This window comes from Cyanistes caeruleus, chromosome 14 (assembly GCF_971803275.1).
Source record: "Cyanistes caeruleus chromosome 14, bCyaCae1.hap1.1, whole genome shotgun sequence".
NCBI classification, from domain to species: Eukaryota; Metazoa; Chordata; class Aves; order Passeriformes; family Paridae; genus Cyanistes; species Cyanistes caeruleus.
Genome location: NC_141714.1, coordinates 2,626,871 through 2,648,203, shown reverse-complemented (window position 1 = coordinate 2,648,203; position 21,333 = coordinate 2,626,871). Strand labels below are relative to the sequence as shown.

The window sequence follows — 21,333 nt, the reverse complement described above, 5'->3', positions numbered from 1 at the left end:
CACACTCATATATTTATACACACACATATATTTACACACATGTATATTTACACACACATATATATTTACACACACATATTTACACACACATATATTTACACACACATATATTTACACACACACACATATTTACACACACATACACATATTTACACACACATATATATTTACACACATATATATATTTACACACACATACACACACATATATGTGTGTATATATATACACACATATATACAAAATATATAAATAATAAAATAAATATTAAATAATAAAAATATTTTATATATAATGAATAATTAAACAATAAATTAAATGATATAATATTATTTATAGATAATTTTTAATTTTTATTTTTAAATTAATTTATATCTCTATACATATACATATTTATATACATATACATATGCATCCATGTGTATGTATATATATTTATTTATACAGAATTTGTGGTGATGAGCTGTAATGAGCTGATGGAGCAGCAGGGCAGGGTGTCCCTATGGATGCACATCCCACTTTTACCCCAGCACCCTCCCAACTCCCCCCTAATTTTCCAGCCATCCCAAGAAGATTATGTTGATATCAAGCTAAAATTGCTGCTTTTTTCTGGTGCCTGAAGTGCTCCCCTCTCCCAGGAATGGGATGCAGAATTCCCTCTCCTCGCTCTGTCCCTGCATGCTCAGCACAGTCCTCTGCAGGAGCTCGCTGCTGTGCTCTCATTCCCTTTCAATCTCTGTTTACCATCTCTTATCTCCTGATGGGGATTTTTTTAAACACTATTTGCAGTAAATATCCCAAACTTGAAAAAGGGTTGAGGTGCACATTAAAATAAAAAAAACCTAACAACAAACCTGAGTTATGTAAAATTAATGCACGTGCCAGCTTTCATCTAATGGCAATTAAAGCACCTCATATAAACAAATCATTAATAGAAAACCCTGGATGAAAGCTGTGTTTTCTCTGTAACCTCACTCGTGAATTATCACCCCTGATCTTTCCCAACCTCCCCATAACTTCTCCTGTTGATAAAAATGATCAATTCTCCTGTGACCAGGAGGTACCTGGAAGGTCTCGTTGTGCCCCTCAACCACTACCAAATGGAAGAAATCACATTAATGATGATTAAAAATAGCCCTGGTGCTGTGGCTTTGTGAGAGACCCCATGGAGTGAAGATGCTGCAGCTCCTGGAGATGTTGGGTGATGAAATCCACACCCAAAGCTGCCCCCAGGGGAATGGGAAGCACCCAGGAGGCTCCAGGCTCATCCTGAGCACCCTCTGGGCACCCAGATGCTCTCAGGGGTGGATTTGAAAATCATTTTTACTCCTAAATGCCTCATTGGGACAAGGAGCAGCTGTGACCCATCACCAGCTCATGGGAACATCTCCCCCTTTAGGTTCCAGGACTCAGCCTTTCCTCAAGGTGCAGCAAACACTTAATAAAAATAATTCCCATTATAAACCCTTGCCTCTCCAGCCCCTCTGGAGAATTGGCAGCATCTGGGGAAGCTGCTGAGAACCATGAGCAGTCATGAGGAGAGACCTGGCAAAACACAGGAGCAAATCCCTTTTCTTTTTAAACTGGTTTATTCTACATAAATCTTTTAAACAACATTCATAAAACATTAATTACAAAAAAATGTGCTAATATGGGGTAGGTTTCTTTCTTTTTATTTTTTTAATTTTTTTTTATTCCAACAATCAGAAATTCACATTTTGAAAGGATAGGCATACTTTTAAGAGACACATTCACTTTACTTCCAGATACAAAATTTTGAGGGGTTATAAATCACTTACAAGGAGCAGATGTCAAAAGAAAAAAAAAAAAAAAAAAAGGAAAAAGGAATAATTTTAAGCTTCAGGATCTGATTTCAGCATTGAATTGAGCAGCTGCTTTTGGACCACTGGCTCTGCTGCTCTGCCCAGGGTGCCCAGCAGGATCAATCTCAGAGCCACAAACAGCACAAAAAAAAAATCTCAGAGCCTGGAGCACAGCAGAAGAAAACAGGATTGCAAAGCTACCAACGGTGCTGCAGCCTTTTATTGAGTCTTTCTAGTGGGTACAGACATGGAGAGGGTTCATCCCACCCCAAAAAAGCCACGGGCAGAATGTTTTCCATCAAGAAGGGAGCAAATGCCAGCTGTGACTTTGGAATCTGCTGAGCAGGGTGATGGCAGCAAGGTTGGAGGTCCTGCTTCAAAAAAAACAATTACCCAAAATGGCCAAAATTCAAACCTCCACCCCGGTGCTCTTATGTGGAGCCAGCTCCAAAATCCACCCATCCAAAAGCAAATATTTGGCTTCATCCTGCTGGATTTCAGGGCAGGGGAGGGGGGAGCAGGGTAATTTCCTAATTGCCCTCAGCCTCCCCAGAAAAATCCTGCCTCTGGCTCTAACGGGTTGAAATGGATGAAACAGGATACGCTGGGAAAGTTCAGGCCTGGAGAAGTCGTGTTCTTTCCCGAAAGGATTGGGTTGAACGCTCTCAGGAGCCAAATCCCGACAGGGTTTAGGCAATTTGGCCATGGCCCACCAGAAGGGGAGCATCACCTCAGTGCAGAAACTCCAGTAAACAACTCATCTGACACACCACGATTAAAAATCTACAAAAAGGACTAAAAAAGAGTTGAATTCCTTGGTAAAACAGCCCCCAGGTCTTGTCTCTAATGCTGCAGGAGGGGCTGTGCTTGCTGGGCCAGGCACAGGAGGGTGCAGGATGAGCCTTGGGGAGAAGGGTACAAAAAGAGGAGGAACCTTGGAGGTACAGAGCCCCCTCCAAAGCCATGTTTTGCAGAAAACAGGAGGGATTTCGTGCCTTTCCTCTCGGCTGGGAAGGTGGATCCCAGCCCTGCACCTGCAGGGTTTCACCACCGAGGTTTACGGGAAGAGGGGATGCGGGGACACCCGCGGGGTCTGGCCTTGAGGGGAGCGCTGAGGGCACAGAAAAATATTTACAGAAATAAAACTACAAAGTCCTCCCCGACAGGGGCTGTGGTCCCACCAAAGGCCAGTGATAACCTCCCTGTCAGCAGGGCTCAAATCCACACAGTGGCTGTGCCAGGCAGATAAAGAACCCAAAGCAATGGCCCAGGGTCACCCCTGCAGACCCAAGGCCTCTCAGAGCTCCATCCACCTCTGCTTTTGCTTTCCTGCCAAGGGCTCTCAAAAAGAAAGGAAACAGCTTTATTTTGGTTTGTTACTTGCCCAAGGAATCCCTCTCTGTGCCAGTTCCATGCCTGGAGTTACTCAGAGCACCTTGGAGGAGGATTTAAGGAGCACTTGCCAATCATTGTCCCCAGAGGGTACGAGGGTGGCTTGTAAGCACCAAAAGAGCTGCTCAAGTCCACGTTTGGTGGCATAAAGGTGGAGGGGAGGGGCTGCTCTGCTTGCCTTGGCTTTCAAAGTCATCCCAATTTTCTGCTCCCAGCTGGAAAAGGAGAAGCAGACTCTGCCAGCATGGAAATAATTGAAGCTAAAATAATCAAGGTGACCCCAAACAAAACTGTAGGGTGCAGGAGCACACAAAAGCCAGGTTTGCAGTGAAGGACGGAGAGACAGCAAAAGTCTCAGCTGGATCTGTCCCCTGCATTCAGAGGATTTGATCCCTGTTCACTTTGATCCAGGTGAGGATTAAATGGCCACTTATAGATGCAAGTGTCGGCCAGGGTTCAAATGCAGAGCAGCTGAGATCCTCAGCACCAAATCAGGCTGCCCAGAGCAAATTGCTCTTGGCACCCACGTACCAAAGAGAGCCTCTGCTGCCACGCAGAACATTCCCATGGCACTGCCAGGGAAAGGCAGGAATGTCCTTGCCCAGCTGCTGGCCACCTCCAGGCAGCTCCTCCAGGCAGCTCAGCCCAGGGGGTGATGAAGCTCCTCGAGTTCAGCCCCAAAGCACCACCGCGGTGGGAGGCAGAGCCAAAACCTCCTGAAATTGGGGGCTCTGAAACCCCAGGGTACCACAGCAGTCCTGCAAAAGCCCTGTGCTTGGCTGGCAATTAGGATGTGGCCTTCCCACAGCTCCCACAGCAGAGAAATGTTAGGAAACCTCAACCCCAGCCGGAGAGAGGCCAGAATTTGATAAATTTAAGCTCTGTGACTTTGAAACTTGTGTTTGTCTGGCTGCAGGACCTCAGGGCAGGGCAAGCTACAGTGGAGCAGCTCCTGCATATTGTTTCAAAACTGAAAAAAGCTCTAAGCCATGAATCATGGCACTTCCCAGGCAGCTCCCAAAGCCCTGCTACCCTTCCCATCACAAACACAACCATCCCTGGAGCCCTTCCAGCTCAGCTGTCCCCCTCCATCTCCTCAGCCAGAGCGAGAGGAGTTAAACCCGAGGCCTCACCCTGCAGTAGAGGAGAAAAAAAAAAAAAAGAAAGAAAGAAAAAAAGAAAACAAGTTGGTTTTGAACACCCTTAAGGTAAAGATTTAAGAGGCAGCCCCAGCCCAGCCCCGAGCAGGCGCTGCTGGGACACGTCCTGTACTCACTGCACACTTACATAAGGCTCTGCAGCTCTGCAAACACCCCACCACGGGGTGAAGTGGGGCTCTCCCCTCTCCCTTTCACCTCTTTCCCACCCAAGGGGTTCAGCCCCCTCCTCTTCCCTTGCTGGCTCCCAAAACTGGCCGAGTCTGGAGTGCTGGGCTCCCCCTTCCCTTCCCAGAGCAAGGGAGAGGGGCAGGAATCACAGCCTGGCACTCGCAGGGCAGGGAGAAGGTTGGGTTCTTAATTAGAAAAGTGAGTAAAAGGCAGCCCCAGAGGGGATGTGGATGTGCTGGGCTAGAACAAAATGACCCTGATGGAACAGGAGGGCCTTTGGGATGAGGCTTTTTGCAGCACTTGAGGACACATTTGGCGTCACCACCAGACCACCACAGGCTGAAGGGACCTTTTGGGGAACAGTGCAACCCCTCTCTGTTTCATGGGAGCTGCAATCACAAAATCCCACTCTCACATGCAGGAATTCTTGCAAACTACCTGGTATTCAAAAAAAACCCCAAACTAGACCCACAGCAGCAGCAGCAGCAATCTGACAAACAAGCCTCAAATACTCCCTCTATGTTGACACTGCTCCAACCTTTGCCCTTCCCATTCCCATCTGTGTTTGCTGATGAGGAGACCTTCCATGGCCGTTGTCCAAACCTGCCTTCCCCACTGCAGAATTTGTCCTTGTGTCCACCAAGGGCAGGATTTCGACCAGACAAAGACACTGAGTGTGGTTTTGGAAAGTTGGTATGGGATAGGATCTCCTGTCTCCTGGAGGGTCAATAATAAAAAACATGGGGAAAGATCAAGATTTAGGGGGGGCAGATGTGGGTACCAGCACCCCTCCTGGGCTGACACAGCTGCTCTGATGCCACTGCAGGGCTAAGCACCCCTTGCAGGCTCCTCCCAGGATAAGGACCTTTGCAGGCACATGGAGCAGTTAAGGCAAGTGGAATTCTGTAGAAATTTGGGATTTGAACCATAAATCCCCTTAGGAGCCAGGGAGGCTTTGCCCCACAAAGTCTGGGTGCAGCCATCAGTGGGCTCTGCTGTGCAGCTGCTCCCTCAGCCCAGATGGGGTTTGGAGACAGTTCTGCTCGTGCTCCGCTTGCTCTGAAGAAACTACTTTTGGAATTTAAATCTCTCCTAATCTCTCCTTTGGGGGGTATTAAGGTCCAAAAGATGATTTTGTGAACTTCATCAAACTCCAATGTGAATTAATGCCCCAAAACTCAAAGGGGGAGTTACAATGAGGGAGTTTTTTTATTCCCTTCAGCTGTCAGAGGGCTTTGAAGCTGCCCCACTGCCAAGGCTCCCACCCAAAAAGCACCACATTAACGCCCTGCCCTGGGCTGAGTCTGGCAGATCCCAGCTGGAGCTGGGGTTCCGTGGCTCAGGCCCTGCCTCCTCCTGCAGCTTCATCTGCCTCCTGTGGCTCCCAAAACTCAGCAGAGCCACAGCAGACGACGTGATGCAGGCCCTGAAGGGTAGGAACAGTCATGGAAAAGCACATCCAAGAAAGAGACAGGTAGACATCTCATTTTATATCATAAACAGACACGTCACAACACACCAGGTAATTTTCCAGCTCGTACGGGGACAGAAGGGCCACAAGACCACAAGACCTTACAAATGCATCAGCCAACAGGGGTTAAAAACAGGGCCAGAGGGACATGCAGGGTCCTGAGCCTATTATGTACAAAAGTCCCACTGCTGCCCGTGGGTGGGGCCTCCACTGAGCCCAGATTTCCACAGCAAAGACGTGTCCTGGTGTTACAAACCCCCACACTCGCCCCGAGACCAAGGGATGATTCCCACGCCACACATCCCTCTTCAGACATCTCAGCTTTTTAGTGAACACATGAACAAAATGAAAATCTGATGAAGGATGGGTTTGCAGTCAGGATAAATGTGAGTTTTGTTTCGTGCTCTCTCCCAGGAAAAGGTACCCCAGTCCCAGCTGTCCTTGTTCACACAGGGACTCACCAGGGCAGGAGAACTTCCCTTCTCACTCATTAGCCACGCTCATTAGCAAGCCCTGGAGATGATCATAGAATCATGGAATGGTTTGGGTTGGAATGGACCTTAAAGCTCACTCATTCCAGCCCCTTGCCATGGGCAGGGACACCTTCCACTATCCCAGGTTGCTCCCAGCCCTGTCCAACCTGGCCGGGAGCACTTCCAGGGATGGGGCAGTCACAGCTTCTCTGGGCAATTTGAATTTCTACAATTATCTGTGGGCACTGATGGATTCCTGCCCGAGGCTGAGCTCTGCTGCCCCTCGGTGTGGTGGGTACCCACTGGCTGTGTGATTTCCTTCCTTTCCTTCCCTCTCCACCTGGGTCAGCACTGACCCTGCACCAGCTCAGTGACAACACACGGGCTACAAGTAAAATGCTACTGGGACTGTCCAACCCTTTGGAAAAGTGGGATTCCCCACCAGCACTGACTCATGCTTATTGCTGAATAATACACAACTGGCCCCCAAAAACAGCAGTGGCACCCTGTGCCCTGAGCCAGCAGCATCCCCACACACGTGGGTGCCCCTGAGCCCAGCAGGGAAGCCACGTCCCAGCATGATCCATGACACAGGGGCTCTGTCCCAGCCCTGCGTGCCTCAAAGCCACCAAGGTGCCCACTTTGGTGGCGATCCCACGGATTTGGCCCCACGGAGCCAGGCACTGTGGGCTGTACAAGGAGCTGCCCCTCTCTTTCGCAGCTCAAAAGCCCAGTCGTTAATTGCTGGGTGGGAAAACGGAGGTGGAAAGCGACCAAGGGACCTGCTGGTCTCATCCACGCGTTTTTAAGGCATATTTTGCAGGAAGGTTGTGCTCCCGCGTGACTCCGATGGCTGGAGCCAGCCCAGCTCCCTGTCATCCCAGCTGCAGCTCCCTGGGGGTGTGGGAGAGCAGCGGGAAAGGAGGAAAGAAGAAGATGAAAGCGGGACTCGCTGACATTTATTTGGTTTGTGCATCAGACTAAAGCAGCGTTTCCTCCTTCGGATCTCTGGCTCCAAAACAGCCCCAGGTGCTGGACGGGGAAGGGGCTGTCTCGCTTGGATGTGACACCCAAGTGACACTGGAGGAGGAGGAGGAGGATGGACAGCTGCAAGGTTCAACAAGTTCCATCCGTGGCCTGCTTGGAAAAGGCATTTATTTGCTGTAAACCTCTGTTGTGACGTATAGAAAACCAGGGAGAGGAGCGGGAGCTTGATCAAGTTTGAATCCTGGTGAGAGTTCTCCTTAGAAGAATGGTTAGAAGGGGGAAAAAAATAATAATAAAAAAAAAAAAGGTGGCTTTAAAATCAAAACTGTGCCATAAAAAAAAAAAAAAAAAAAAAGAGCATTTCTGCTAGTTAAAAGCCTTTAACTAGAAGAACTTTTTGTGTTTTCTCCTTTACAAACATAGTGCATCTGCGATCACTGGGAATTCCGGTCCGTCTGGGAAAGGGCCTGTGCTGGGGCTATGGAGAGGCTGCTGGTGTCCCGGGGAGAGCCGGCAGCGGCGTCACATGTGCGCTTCGGAGGCTGGGCAGCCCGGCAGCAGCTCCCCGTTCACCACCGCCTCCGACACCAGCATCTTGTCTTTGCCAGAATCCAGGCGCTGCTTCTTCAGCATCCTCTGGTGGACCAGCGGCACCACGGAGAGCACCAGGCCGCCGATGATGGGCGGCACCCCGGCAAAGTAAAAGGCCGCGTCGTAATTCCCAAAATAATCGTTGAGGTATCCTGGAAGAGAAGAGGGGTGAAGTTAGGGCCTCGTCAGTCTAATGAGCTCATTAGTCTAATGACCTGTTTTGTTCCCTCCTTCCAGTGCAGCTTGCGTCACCCACCAGATTTGGGGAGATTTGGGGAGATTTGGGTTTTTAAAATAATCTTTTTTTTAGTCCCGTTTGCGTTTCTTGGAATTTTTACACCCTGGATTAAAGGATGTGTTCAGCCAACACTGTGTACCAAGGGAGTGGAGAAGGAAAGCCTCAGCCATCCTTCCTTTTTCACCAGAACAGGACACAATCGGCCACATCCCAGACAATCCCAAATGCAAGCTGGGACGTGTTAAACCCAACACTTCTTCCCAGAGGCTTTGCCAGCCAGGAGGCAATGGGAAAAGTGGGCAGGGGCTGTTCCTCTGCTGAATGCCTCCATCTGGAAGCCCTGCCCTCATGGATATTTTATCTCCAGCTGTGAAATACACGCTGCCAGCTACAAACAATAGCCCAGCCTTTAAAACCCAACAAGGTTCTGCATTTGTCTGGCAAGTTCCAACACAGCCAGGCATCCTTGGGGAATAACACGTGGCCATCGATCAGCGCTGGAAAATCCTTCTGGGTGTCTCCTGTGTGGACACTTCCCTGGGGATTTGGCTGATGCAAAGGGCCCCTTCACCCAGCAGGCCCCACTCAGGGGGTGCCCTGGTGCAGCACCCTCCCAGTGAGAGGTCTGAGACCCCCACGCTCCTTCCCGAGGGCGTTAAAGTGAACTTTGCTGCCGGAAGCAGAGAGATCGGAGGTGCTTATCCAGCTTTGGCTTAGCGCTGCTGATGCAGAGGTCCCACTGCTCAGGGGCAGCTCTGGCAAAGCCCTCGCCGTTAAGGACGTTGGGGTTATTGCTGTGCTGGAACACAGACCCAGGTCTTGTGGAGGCTCAGGTGTCTCCATCTCCAACTTCTGTTCCATCTAAAAGGACTTCTAGAAAATTATTATCTGTCAATTTTTAGCTCAGCTGCAAATAGAAATCACTTAATGTGACCTTGGCTCACTGTTCCCCCAGTGATCACCTTCCATCAGCCTTGAGAACAGCCCTGAGATGCCACGGGATGTGGCACAAAGTGGTGCCACCCCCACTCCTCAACCTCCACGTGACTGATAAACCAGAAAACTCCAACCAACACTTCTGGTCTCACACCAAAACACCACCAAGGGCGAAAGCTGCCACCACCATCTCCCTCCCAACTGCTGGCTCCCGGTCCAGCCCCGTGGTGTCACCAACCTGCTATGGGCGTGCCCGCGGTCATGGGCACGGCCATCAGCCCCATGAGGTACCCTATGGCCTGGGACGCCTGCATGGGCCCCACCAGCTCGAAGGCGATGGGGGCCATGATGGTGGTGAAGAAGCCGTCGCAGAGGCCGAGGAAGAGGCAGATGACAATGACGCCCTCGAAGCCTCGGCACTGGGGGATCATCATGCACAGGAGACCCAACAGCATGAAGGACGCGACCTGGGGAGAGGGAAGCGGGCGTGAGAGTGGGGATGGGCAGCAGGAAGGGTGATGGAGATGACACTGAACAGGTCAATGTCACTGCTCCCTCCCCTGGACCCAGCAAAGCCATCCAGCCACTGCTCCTGTCTCGGAGAGGCCCTTAAGAACAACCTTTTAAGAAGGGTTAAGAAGGATTAGCTGCTGGATTAGCTGCTAGATTTCAGCAGTTTGCTCTTCAAAAACCACAAGGAGGTGAAAGGGTGTCAGTAGTTTGGGAAGAGTTGCTACCACTGAGTTTGACTGCTGAGCAGACACCAATCCCTCAGGTCAAGTTTGTAACTCCTCTTACACACTTCTGCAGTAAATTTTCTTCCCTCACAGCAGACAACGGCTGGTAAAGGCTTTGTGATTGACACTTATTAAGCAGAGTGTGGACACCACTGTAGAGAAAGCATCCCTGCCCCGCTGTGGTTGGCCAGCACCTCCATGGAGGGCTGGACACACCGTACCTGCAGGTAAATCTTCTTCAGCCCAGGAATGCAGTCGCCAATGCGGCCTGAAACCAAGCGCCCCAGCCCCGACATGGCCCCGATGCAAACCAGGAGGATCCAGTCCTTCTTGGTTTCCTGAAATCGCTTCTCCACGTATTTGACCTAGGATGGAGGAAAGGACACAAGGACGTGAAGCTGCAGTACACTGATCCCTCTCGTCTCCCCAGAAGGGATGAGATTTTCTGCAGAGGGCTCATGGATTTGGGGTGGTTGTGTGACCCTCACATTGACCTGCACCCTCCACCCACCCCAAAACCAGCAGTCCCTTCCTCTCCGGCTACTGGTGCTGGTCAGGAACGCTGCAAAGTGACCCTGGCCTACCCTGGCACAGGAGGGACAGAGCAAAACCATATCCATCGCTATTCCTGTTTACAGGATGTGCAGCAGTTCTTGGCTTCGAGGCTTTTGGTGCCTCTGCCCCTGCTGCCCATCCCCACCTTCCTCCTCCTCCTCCCTCTGGGCAAAGGGACCTCCCTCCCCTTCCAGCCCCAGCCATGGCTCTTACCAGGTTCATGTAAGGTACGAGGTATCCCAGGACAGCAGTAGCGATCCCAAAGGCCCAAATCCGATAGGTCTTTCTCCGGAAAACCCTCAGGTTGAAATACTTGCGGGTCTGGGCCCAGCACTGCTGTCTCATGCTCCGGCTGCCCAGCTTGTCGTGCCCGTCGTGCTGAGAGTCACAAGAAGGCGTCAGGATGGGCCGGTAGGTCATGGACAAGAAGATCTGGATGAGCATTAAGGCACTGAGTACTTGGAACGTGTGTGCCAGCCCGATGGCACCCCCGACCATCTTCAGGAAGAAGGGGAGCGGCACGGAGATGAGGCAGCTGCCCCCGGCCACGATGCCGTTGGCCAGGCCCAGGCGGCGCTTGAAGTAGTGCCCGAGGATGACCAGTGAGGGCTGGAAGGCGAAGGAGCTGCCACAGCCAAAGAGGATCCCATAGGTGAAATAACGAACTTCCAGGGACCTGGTGGGGATAAAACACACGGGAGCGGGGATGTGAGGCAGAGGTGAGGGAGCCTCCCGCCTCACGGCCCAGCAAAGGCCCGGGTCTCACATGCCGCAGGTGCTGCACAGACAGTCTGACCTCAAGGAGCTTATTCCCTTGGCAAAGGGAGGATTATCCTCACTTAACAGCTGGCACACGAAATCTTCAGCAAAATGAAGTGGAGCTGGGAAGTGCTTTCTGCCACCAGGAGAAGGCAGCAGCCAACCTGGCCTCCTTGGGAAGCTGACCTCACTTCAATGGTTTTTAAATTACAGCAAACAAGATTTTCTAAGGTAGAGACGGTGGGATATTTTTAGCTAGAAATCCTTTTAATTTTTCCACTGAAAAGACTAATTGAAAACATTCTGCACCCAGTGTTTGGAAGCAGAAGGCACCAGCCCTGCTGCTTATTAGGCACGTAAGAAGGAAATGTGGTGTTTCTGCCCAGGCTCCAGGCTGGTTAATTAAGTTCTTCTTCTTTAAGCTCCTCTGGGAGCTTAAATTAGACAGTTAATAGATCTCATTTGTACCTTACATTGGTGGCTGCACTCAAGGAGGGAGTGGTTGCTCTTCAGAGCAGATGGAGAGTCCTGAAAACCCTTGGAAGGAGCTGCCTCCCAATTTCCAGCCCTATTTTCCCAACAGAAGCAGCTGACAAAGGAGCCTGGATTTAGGCAGCACAAACAACCTGTTGTGTTTCTCTCCAGATGAAGGAATCTTTTCTTCCTAACCCACTCCATACATCCAGCTGCAAAGGTCTGCCATGGGATACTGCCTGGGAGGATATTGTGAGGAAAACCTTTGGGAAGCTCAGGGTGTTGTAGAAGCAGGGTCTGTGCTGCAACCCTTGGAGCAATGGAGCACTGCTCCCAAAGCAAGAGAGGAGACAGCAGCCCACATCCACCAGAGCAGCTGGAAGTTGGGAAAACCTTTACAAGCACATCATTCCTTCCATTACACGCCCATCCCTCCAGCCTGCCAAGCAGAAAGCAGAGCACGGTCGCCGTGCCCGACAGCTTCGAGACAAATGACTGTCATGAAAGGCAATTTCCAGCCACTCCAGAACAAAACCACATCAGAAGCCCCCTCTGTGGGAGCCAGGCAAGCAGCTGGTCCTTGTTGGCCGTGCCCAACCTCCCACGCACCAGCCCTGGCCTGGTCACAGCAGCCCCAGTGCCGCAGCTAAGCTGACGTGTCGGAGAAGTGGAGACAAATGCCACGGTTCCCATCTGCTCCCTGCTGATGCTCAGACACCCTTGCATGAGCAGAGGCTCCTTTCAGCCATGCTTCTTAAGGAGCCAGGATTTCCCAGCCTGCTTACTGGGAATCAGCCAGCTGCTGTCCGGTGGGAAGGGCGGCATCGTCTCCTCGGATTGTGAGGCTGCCAATGGAGAATTGTTTCTCCTGGGGCAAGGAGGCCTCCCTCCATCAGCTTCCTCTTGCTTCCAGCTCTCAGTGGGAACAGCCCTGGTCCATCCTTGCTGGCAGAAGTTTGGGGGATTCCTCTGTGCAGGAGTAAATGAGCAGAAATTGTGGAGGGGAAGGAGAAGCAGATGAAAAGGGAGTCAATCCTCCATACAGAGCACTAAGTGCAGAGGAGGGCTGAGAGGGCACTGGGGACATGTGGAGACAGCCCTGCTGAGCTGGCCATCATCTCCTGTTCCTAATGTTAAACCAACCTCCTTAAACTGGAGGGAAGCTAAAGCCTTAACTGGAATTTCTCTTTTCTTGAGAGCACAAAAGGTCTCTGGTGGCTTGAGCTGGTTACGAGCGCAGGACACACCTCGGAGCAAGGCAGCAGAGAAGAAAAGCCTCACTTGACCCATCCAGCCTTCCCCAGAGCTTTGCTTTTCAGCATATTTGGTTTCTTTAGTAGTTTTCATACAAAATTCCCAATATTTTGAGACAAGAGGCACTGAACCAGGCGCTGGGGTCTTGCCACACAGGTTTGGTGGCTCAGAGGGTTTTTGGAGCAGTGCTGGGAACTGCTGCTCCTCCCTTTGGACAAAACAAACCCATTTTAGAGAAACCAGGAGATAAAGGGGGAGATGAGCCTTGATCCAGCTCTGCCTGAGCCCACCAAATCCAGGCTGTGCCCCTTTGCAGCAGTGCTTCTATCACAGGGCACTGATCTCCAGCTGTGGCGGAGGGACTTGGCAGGAGGGACCATAAAAAAAGCTTCTCCATTGTTCTGGGAGAGCTGGAGCCACAAGGCCCGAATTTCAGGAGCAGCTTCACCATCCGGATGGAGAGCTGCCAAATCCCACAGCCTCCCTGCTCCTCCTCTGGCCCCGCTCGGCTCTGCCATCGCAGCTTCCCTCGCTGTGGTCCAGCTGCAGAGGGGCTCCTTTCTCCCTTAAAAGGCATCCAGAGGAATGTGGTCCAAGAGTGAGAGGCAGGAAATGGGGATTTCAGTCCTGTAGCTCTCCTGGAAATTATATTCCTCTCTGTCTGTAGTGTTGGATTCATTTTTTTGAAGCCCAACACAACAAGCCCCTGGCAGTGGTGCGGTCCCACGAGCCCTTTTTCTTTGCACAAACATTTTCCAGTAGAGGGGAGAGAAAAGTCCAAGCTCCATTGATTAGAGGGAAAGCAGGATTACATGGGAAGCTCCTGTGATCTGCATGCCAGGGCACAGCTTCCCTCAGGAGCCACTGCACCCTTTGGAAACACCAAGGGTGGCACCTGAGGAGGAAGATGCAGATGGTTGTTCCTTCCATGGTGCTGCCCGAAATGGTTTTAGCATCCCAAAAATCCCATCTGCAGCTGGCCACAGTCCTGATGTTGATCAGAACTGATCCCCACTCCCAGCATGATGGGGGGATCCCACAGGATCCCACTTGGGGATCCAGGGAAACAGGGTTGGGATGAGCACAAGGGTCTCGCTGACCAGGAGGAGCACAGTGCGGGTAAGTCACCCTCTGGAAAACTGGTGTGTATTTGCTTTAAAAACCCACTCCTTGAAGCATTTTAATTAAAACAATATTGATTTTAACTGAAATCCAACCCAAACAACGTTTTTAGTCAGAAAAAGTGGGGCAAATGGTGTTTTGGAGGTGTCTCCATGGAGCCTCTGAGACTGTGTTTAATAAGTGTCACATAAATTACCCCAGACGTGACCTCTTTTTGCTCCCACAACGATGCCAACCCCGATTCTTGGGCTGGAAAGACACACAAGGTACACCTGCCATCCAAATGCACATTGGCCAGTGCCTGCCAGCAGAAATTCATGGCATGGGATCAGGCATGGAAAACCAGGAGCAACAGTGACCCTGTGCTGCCACAGACATATGAGCCAGGGCAGGAACACCACAAACAGCTCCAAACCCTGTCTGCCTTCCCCTCCCTGTCTGCCCTGCACAGAAACTCCCTCTTAAGCATAATCCACCAAATATTATTTCAAGAATTAATTTACTTTCAGCACCAAATGTGAAAATGGTTGCAAAGGAGCAGGATTTTTCTCTGTGAGAAAAACTGAAGCTACCAGGAGAGGTACACCAACTTCTCCTGCTGTTTTAGAGATCAAACGAGGGACCTGAGTGCTGAAATCCCAGAAAATACAGCCCCTTACTTGGGTAAAATTCACCCTCTTTTTACCTAAGGACACAAGGTTCAGTTTGGAGGGCACCAGGCCGGGAACAGAGGAGCTGTAGGGATGCCAGGACACCTCTTGTGTGGAGGGGAACCTCCTGCTTTGCCCCCAAAGGCAGCAGCAGTGTGTTGACAGGGGGTTGACAGAGAGGAAGAGGAGCTCTCCACAGAGCTGTGTGTCCCCTCCCCAGCCTTACTTGGTGAAGGAGCTGGAGAGGAGCCCGATGAAGGCGATGGTAGCTCCCATGGCTGCCGTGGTCCTGCAGCCGATCCGGTCGGTGAAGATGCTGACGATGGGAGAGCAGAAAAAAATCATCCCCATGGCCAGGGAGCCGACCCATGCTGGGGAGAGAGAGGAGAAAGGTGATGGTCAGGGTGGGACATCCAGCAGGGGCAGTGGGGAATCAGCCAGGGACCAAGTGCAGCTTTGGAGGTGTCTGGGCAGAGAGGCAGCCCCATCACACAGTTAATTAACGGTGTTAAGTGCTGTTAATTAGCAGTGCAACTCATAAATGACGCAGAGACCCGGTGGCACCACAGATGGAGCACGGACAGGTTTTCCTTGGATTCCTCTCTGCCGGGTTACTGTGTCCCAGGGAGGGCACCAAATTTCAATGCTCTTTCCAAACAACTTTTGCTGCACGTGGGAAAATCCCCCACTGATGGCACTTCCATCAGGAATCTCCACAGCCAAAATCTCCAAGTTCTCTCCCAGCTTTGGCTAGGGAGAGTTTCCTATCCTGAGTTATGGCCCTGCATTCCCAGGGAGCACTCTCACCCAGCCCTCCCTCACTCCTCAGAGCCAGCACTCCTCACCTTCCCCTCTCCCCACGGTAGGTGAGGACTCCTCCTGGCAGCTGAGCTGATGGAGACACATGTTTATCCCAAGTTAAATTCCACCCCTGACCTCGCCAGGCAATGCCCAAGTGGGACCATCATGCCCTGTCTCCTTCCAGCCACTCTGGAGAAAACCACTGTCTGTCTGTCTGTCTGTCTGTCTGTCTTTTTTTCCAGAAATTTTAATTATTCACAGGGTTGTTTTTTTTTCATCCCATCGTAGAATCATTAGGGTTAGAAAAGCCTTTTAAGATCCTCAGGTCCAACCATTCCCCTGGCACTGCCAAGCCCAGCACTAACCCATATTCCCAAGTGCCACATCCACAAGGCTTTTAATTCCCTCCAGGGAAAACGATTCCATCACTGCCCTGAGCAGCCTGTGCCAGTCTTTGACCAGCCTTTTAGTGAAGAAATTTTTCCTAATACCCGACCTAAACCTCTCCTGGCACAACTTGAGGCCATTTCCTCTTGTCCACCATCTTCTCTCTGTCTTCCACCTTCTCCCTGCCCTCCACCTCCTCCTTTTAATGGTTTATGTGACTGTTTTGGGGAGGAAAGACAGGATTTCAAGAAAAGCAATGTGGTAAGGAAAATAATTTCAATTCTAACAGCTCTAAGGAGAAGCAAGAGGTCCCCTGGGTGGTGTGTGGGGCAGAGCAGGATGGACAGAGGGACAAGCAGCCCCCATCCCTGACACCAAAGTGGGGGCACCTCCTGGAGCATCTCCAAGCTCCAGGTGCCATCTCTGGGCTGCCAAGCACAGCCCCAGGACGTGTGGTCCTTTTACCTTTTTTTACCTCTTTTCAGGGTTGCTTTTTAAATTTTCTTTTTTTTTGCACCCAAGCCAAGGGCTCTGCAAACCTTTTCATCACAGCCCTGCATAAAAACACCCTCATGGTCCTTTCTGAGCTGTGAGATCTTCAAAAAATAGCCAGGTCCCTATTAAAAGCAAATCCCAGCTATAGAACAGCCTCTCCAACCTCTGCCTTTCACAAAAGGACCACACAAAGAAGCCCTCCCCAGGCTGGGAAGAGCTGACCCTTCCAAATTAATTATAAGTTCACAAGGACCCAATTTACTTCAAAATCTTCCTTAATAAATGCAGAGTGGAGCAATAAAATCAAAAGCAAGGGCTGCACAGGAACCTCGTGGGACTGGCTGGGCTCTCATCTCAACTCCAGGCAAAAAAAGACGGGAGAAGGGAAGGGAGAGGGAGAGGACCCCCCTCTCCAGCTGATTTTCTTGGTTATAAACACAAGGCACAGTGTAACGAAAGTCCCTCTAATAGGATTAGGTGGCACGGATCCAAAGAGCCGTCCAAAACAGCTCCGAGAGGGGGTGAGGGGTGGGAGCCACGCCAGGATGGGAAAGGCTCGTTAAATTGGATAATATACTTCCAGAAATGTTCCTTCTACTCCAGCCAAGGCAGTAAAACGTTAGATGGCCCCGTCATGTTTGAAGTTTGTTATTTTTGGAAATTGCTTTAAGAAACGAGGAAATAAAAGCATAAAGCGAAGTATTAAATTTAAAGGGCCAGATTCGGATCTTAATAACCCGGGGATTTACATGCAAATAGGCAGGATCAATCTCTGGCCCCAAAAATGCACACTCACCTGCAGAGATCAAAGCAAACCCAGGGCAGGAGGCTCAGCAACGGGTGCTTAAAAGCTCCTCCAGCTCTGGGTTTGTAAAAAGGAGATATCTCTCAATTAAAATTGGTAAACACGCACAAAAAAAAAAAAATAATAAGTCCTGTGGCAAATTGCTCTACCTTAGAGAAAGGGCTTACCACAAGCAATGAATAAAAATAGGCTTGGGGAAGAACATCCAGTTAAAATTAGTAAGAACAATAGCCTCACTTCCAGAGCGGGGTTTTGTCTTCCCAGCGCTTCCCAGCGAAGCCCCGGGAAGCCGGGAGGGCTGGGCGAGCTCCAGCGCTGGAAGGAAACCTCGGCAAAATCTGGGGGCAGGAGAAAACCGCCTCGGTGCCGGCTCCGTTCCCAGCATGATTCACAGCAAAACACCCCCGGAGAGTGGGGTGCACAGTTCTCCCCCCCTGTTTTATCCCCAGTGATCTCCACTCAGCTGGGTTGGGGCAAGGATGGGGGGAAGTCAGAGCAGAAAAGCACAAGTTGGGAAAGAAATGGAGTTCAGGTGAAGTCTAGCCACAAAACCTGCCCCTTTGGGCATGGTCCTTGGATCAACTCCAGGGAAGGAAGAGTTTATTTTTGGTAGTCTGTGGTGTTGAAGTTTCTCCTGGACTTTGCTGGATGTGAAGGGCAGAGGCAGCCGTTCCTCCAGTGGAAACCAGGCAAGGCTCAGCACCTTCCCCTCCTACAGCTTCTCCAGCTCTGGAGAAGTTACCTCTTGATTTAAAGCCACATGAGAAAAAAGGGGGCGATTTTTGCTTCTGATTTCCAGAGGGTTTGGATGGGATGGTTAATTCCCAGCCTGGCCCCACCTCCCACCCTCTGATAAGCTGGGCGAGATATGGAAACACACTGACAAGCCCCCACATGAGGCACGGAGTCTTATCAAGCAGGTCCTAAAAGAAGCTATGGAGAGAATCCAGCTGAGGATGGGGCTGGAAGGAGCTCAGGAGCTGCCAGAACTTTGACAGGGATCGGGTTAAGACTTGATTGTGTTTCAGGGTGCAGTGAGTCCAAGCAGCTCCTGGGAGCACCAGCTGAAGGGGCTGGTTTTGGAGCTGGGTGCCATGGGGGGACCTGGCTGGTGACAGGGGTGTCTCGACAGAAACAACTTGACAGATGACACGCAAGAGATGTCCTGACAGAAACACAGAATGCTTCAGAAACCATATTTTTAGATTTAAAAGAAACAAAAGGCATGAAAGCACTCTGCTTTCGGTGAGGGGAGATGCACGTGACTTCTGATTTGGGGGCTGCTGATACTAGAGGTGACTCAGGGTGTGTTGTCCCTCCCTGACAGCTGACTCTGCTTGGCACGGAGAGTTACCTCGAGCCCAGACCTGTCCATCCCACCCTGCTCCCACCACAGCCCCTCCTGAAGGGATTGAAGCAGTGGCTGAGGAGTCAGGACCCCCCCAGGACACACACCCTGCTCCAGGGGGCTGGGAGACAGCACCAGCCCCAGCTGCCACCCCAGCCCAAACCACCTTCTGAGCTGATGGCATCTTTCTGGTGGTCCTAGGGATGCTCTGTGGTAGGGGAAGAGTTCAGTGTGGGGCTGGTGCTGCTTTGCTGGAGCAGAGTGGTTGACCAAGGAGAACATTCCACCAGCACCTCTCACACAAAGGGGAAAGCTCGAGCTAAAGGTCCACAAATGGTTCCTTCCCACCTTGACATAACAAAGGCAGCCAAGCTGGTGGCCCGTGGCTGATCCAAAGTGATGTGGCCTTCAACATGGACAGGGAAGGCAGTGATTGAAGTTCTCCAGGAGGAACAGCAATTCAGTGGTGTAAGAGATCACAGAATCATAGAATCAGAAGGGTTGGGATCGGAAGGGACCTTAAAGATCATCCAGTTCTGCCCCCTGCCATGGGCAGAGATGCCTTCCACTATCCCAGGTTGCTCCAAGTCCCATCTACCCTGGCCTTGGACACTTCCAGCTGTTGCAATAGCATGGCCAGGATGATCCATCCTCTCCAACACCACTCAGCGTGGGTTTGGGACAGAGTGAAAATTGGGGAGGTGACCCATTTGTCCACCAGCCCACTTGTCCTCCAGCCCAAGAGCACCCAACTGTGCCCATGGTGGAGCAGGGAACAGGAATGGTTTGGTCACCTTCTCTTCCTCCTACCAGTGGGTGACAAAGCTCCAGGGGACCCTGTGGCAGAGGAGGACAGGCACATGGGGGCTGGGGGGCTCAGCTCCCCCTGCAGTGGGGCTGGTGATGCTGAGGGGTCCCTAAGGGCTGTGAGCACCATGTCTGTGTGCTCATGGTGGGCAGGGCCCTCAGGGCCAGTCCAGGTGGTCCCACCTGGGTACCAGATCAGCTTTCTTTCCAGCCAGACCATCCAACAGGATGACAAACTCCCCCGTTGCTGGCATTTTCCTCAGCAGAAAAAGGTTTCTGAGAGCAGAGCAAGGTAGGAGCAGGAAGGTGAGAAAGGAAGAAAATCTCAGCACTCTGAGACGCGGATCCAAGCCCCGCCGGTATTTAGCTCATTGTTCCAAAAAACATCATTAAAAAATCAGACTGCAGCGCTTGAAGCCAAACCCATTTGTTCCTTTAAAACCGAATCTCCAGGGAGAGAGGAGGAAGGGACGTCGCTCTCAGCTGTGCTTCCCCGCTGACCCAAATACCCCGGGCTGGAGGGATCAAGGGCCAGGAGGTGACCTCAGATCCGCCGCTGGAGGAAGTGTCTTCCCTCGCTTCCCGCGGCTTCTCCCGCTCGCGCCGCGCAGCTGGGACAGGGTGGCTGCTGGAGGGGACAGGGACGAGATGCACAGGGTCACCTTCCCCTGGCACCTGGCGCTTCTCAGAGGAGACATGAGGTAGCCAAAGGTAATTCGCCTCCTGCACCTCTCCCACAAGAAATAAATCACTTTTTGACTCATTCAAGGCACGGGGAAGCTCAGCTGCTGTGACAAACCTCATCACGCACCTTCACAGCTCTCCCCAGTCCTACCTGGCTCGATTTTGGGGTGGCCTGGGAGCCCAGACAACCCCGTGGCCCTTCCCAGAAGGAGGCTGAGGAGGAGCAGGCAGCTGTGCCCCCTCAGCAGGGCTCCCACAGCACATCTGGAATGAAAACCAAGCAGCTGTTTCATCTCGTGCCCTTGAAGAGCCATTTGCGTCATCCCCTTGTGCTCTCAAAGCGAAGCCTGAAACGCTCCCAGCCCCATGTGCTCAACACCCCCCACGGGCTGAGCCAGTCCCAGGGACGGATGGTCAAGGCTTAAATAAAGGCAGATGCAAAAATCAGAGCTGAGGAAGCCACCACGATGCACGGTGGGATGGGAAACTGAGCTGGAGAGCAGAAAAACAGAGCTGAGGAGTTTGAAACTGAAGCTGGGGAACCCCAAATTGAAGCTGAAGAGCAGAACGAACCTGGAGAGCACCAAACTGAAGCTGAGGAGCACCAAAATGGCCCAAAATGAAGTTGTGGAGCCCCAAACTGAAGATGAGGAGCCCCAAACCAAAGCTGGGGAATCCCAACAAAAACCTCAGGAACACCAAACTGAACCTGGAGACCACCAAATTGAGATCCACAAACCAAAGATGGGGAGCACCAAACAGAAGATGAGAGGCCACAAACCAAAGTTGCAAAGCCCCAAACTGAAGCTGAGGAACATCAAACTGAACCAGGGGAGCACCAGACTGAGACTGAGGAGCTGAAAACTGAAGGTGGGGAGCACAAAACCAACACCAGGGCACACCAAACTGATGCTGAACAGCTCTAAAATGATGCTGAGAAGTCCCAAACTGAAACTGGGGAGCACCAAAGTGATGCTGAGGAGCACCAAACCAAGTCTGAGAAGCACCAAACCAAAGCTGTGAAGCCCCAAACTGAGGAGCCCCAAACTGATGCTGAAGAACCCCAAACCAAGGCTGGGGAGCACCAAACTGGAGCAGCCAGGTTTCTCTGGATGGGAGCTGGTGGCGGCGGGGCATTGTGGTGGCAGCCACTTTGCATCACGTGCAGCTCAAAGCCAGCTAAACTCATTAATTGTATAGCAAGCCCTGCTTGGTACC

General features: G+C 51.4%; 1 protein-coding gene across 1 annotated transcript in view; it reads right to left on the bottom strand.

Annotated features, from left to right (window-relative positions):
• Positions 1 to 1,568: 1,568 nt before the first annotated feature.
• The window catches only part of SLC16A2 (solute carrier family 16 member 2), a 40,044-nt gene continuing 20,279 nt past the window's right edge, over positions 1,569 to 21,333 (bottom strand). The window contains exons 2-6 of the mRNA XM_086850115.1: positions 15,015 to 15,159; positions 10,743 to 11,205; positions 10,196 to 10,339; positions 9,476 to 9,704; positions 1,569 to 8,215 (exon numbers count right to left, since the gene is read on the bottom strand). Coding sequence (XP_086706241.1) covers positions 7,995 to 8,215; positions 9,476 to 9,704; positions 10,196 to 10,339; positions 10,743 to 11,205; positions 15,015 to 15,159 — 1,202 coding nt within the window. The 3' untranslated portion in view covers positions 1,569 to 7,994. The remainder of the gene's footprint in view (positions 8,216 to 9,475; positions 9,705 to 10,195; positions 10,340 to 10,742; positions 11,206 to 15,014; positions 15,160 to 21,333) is intronic.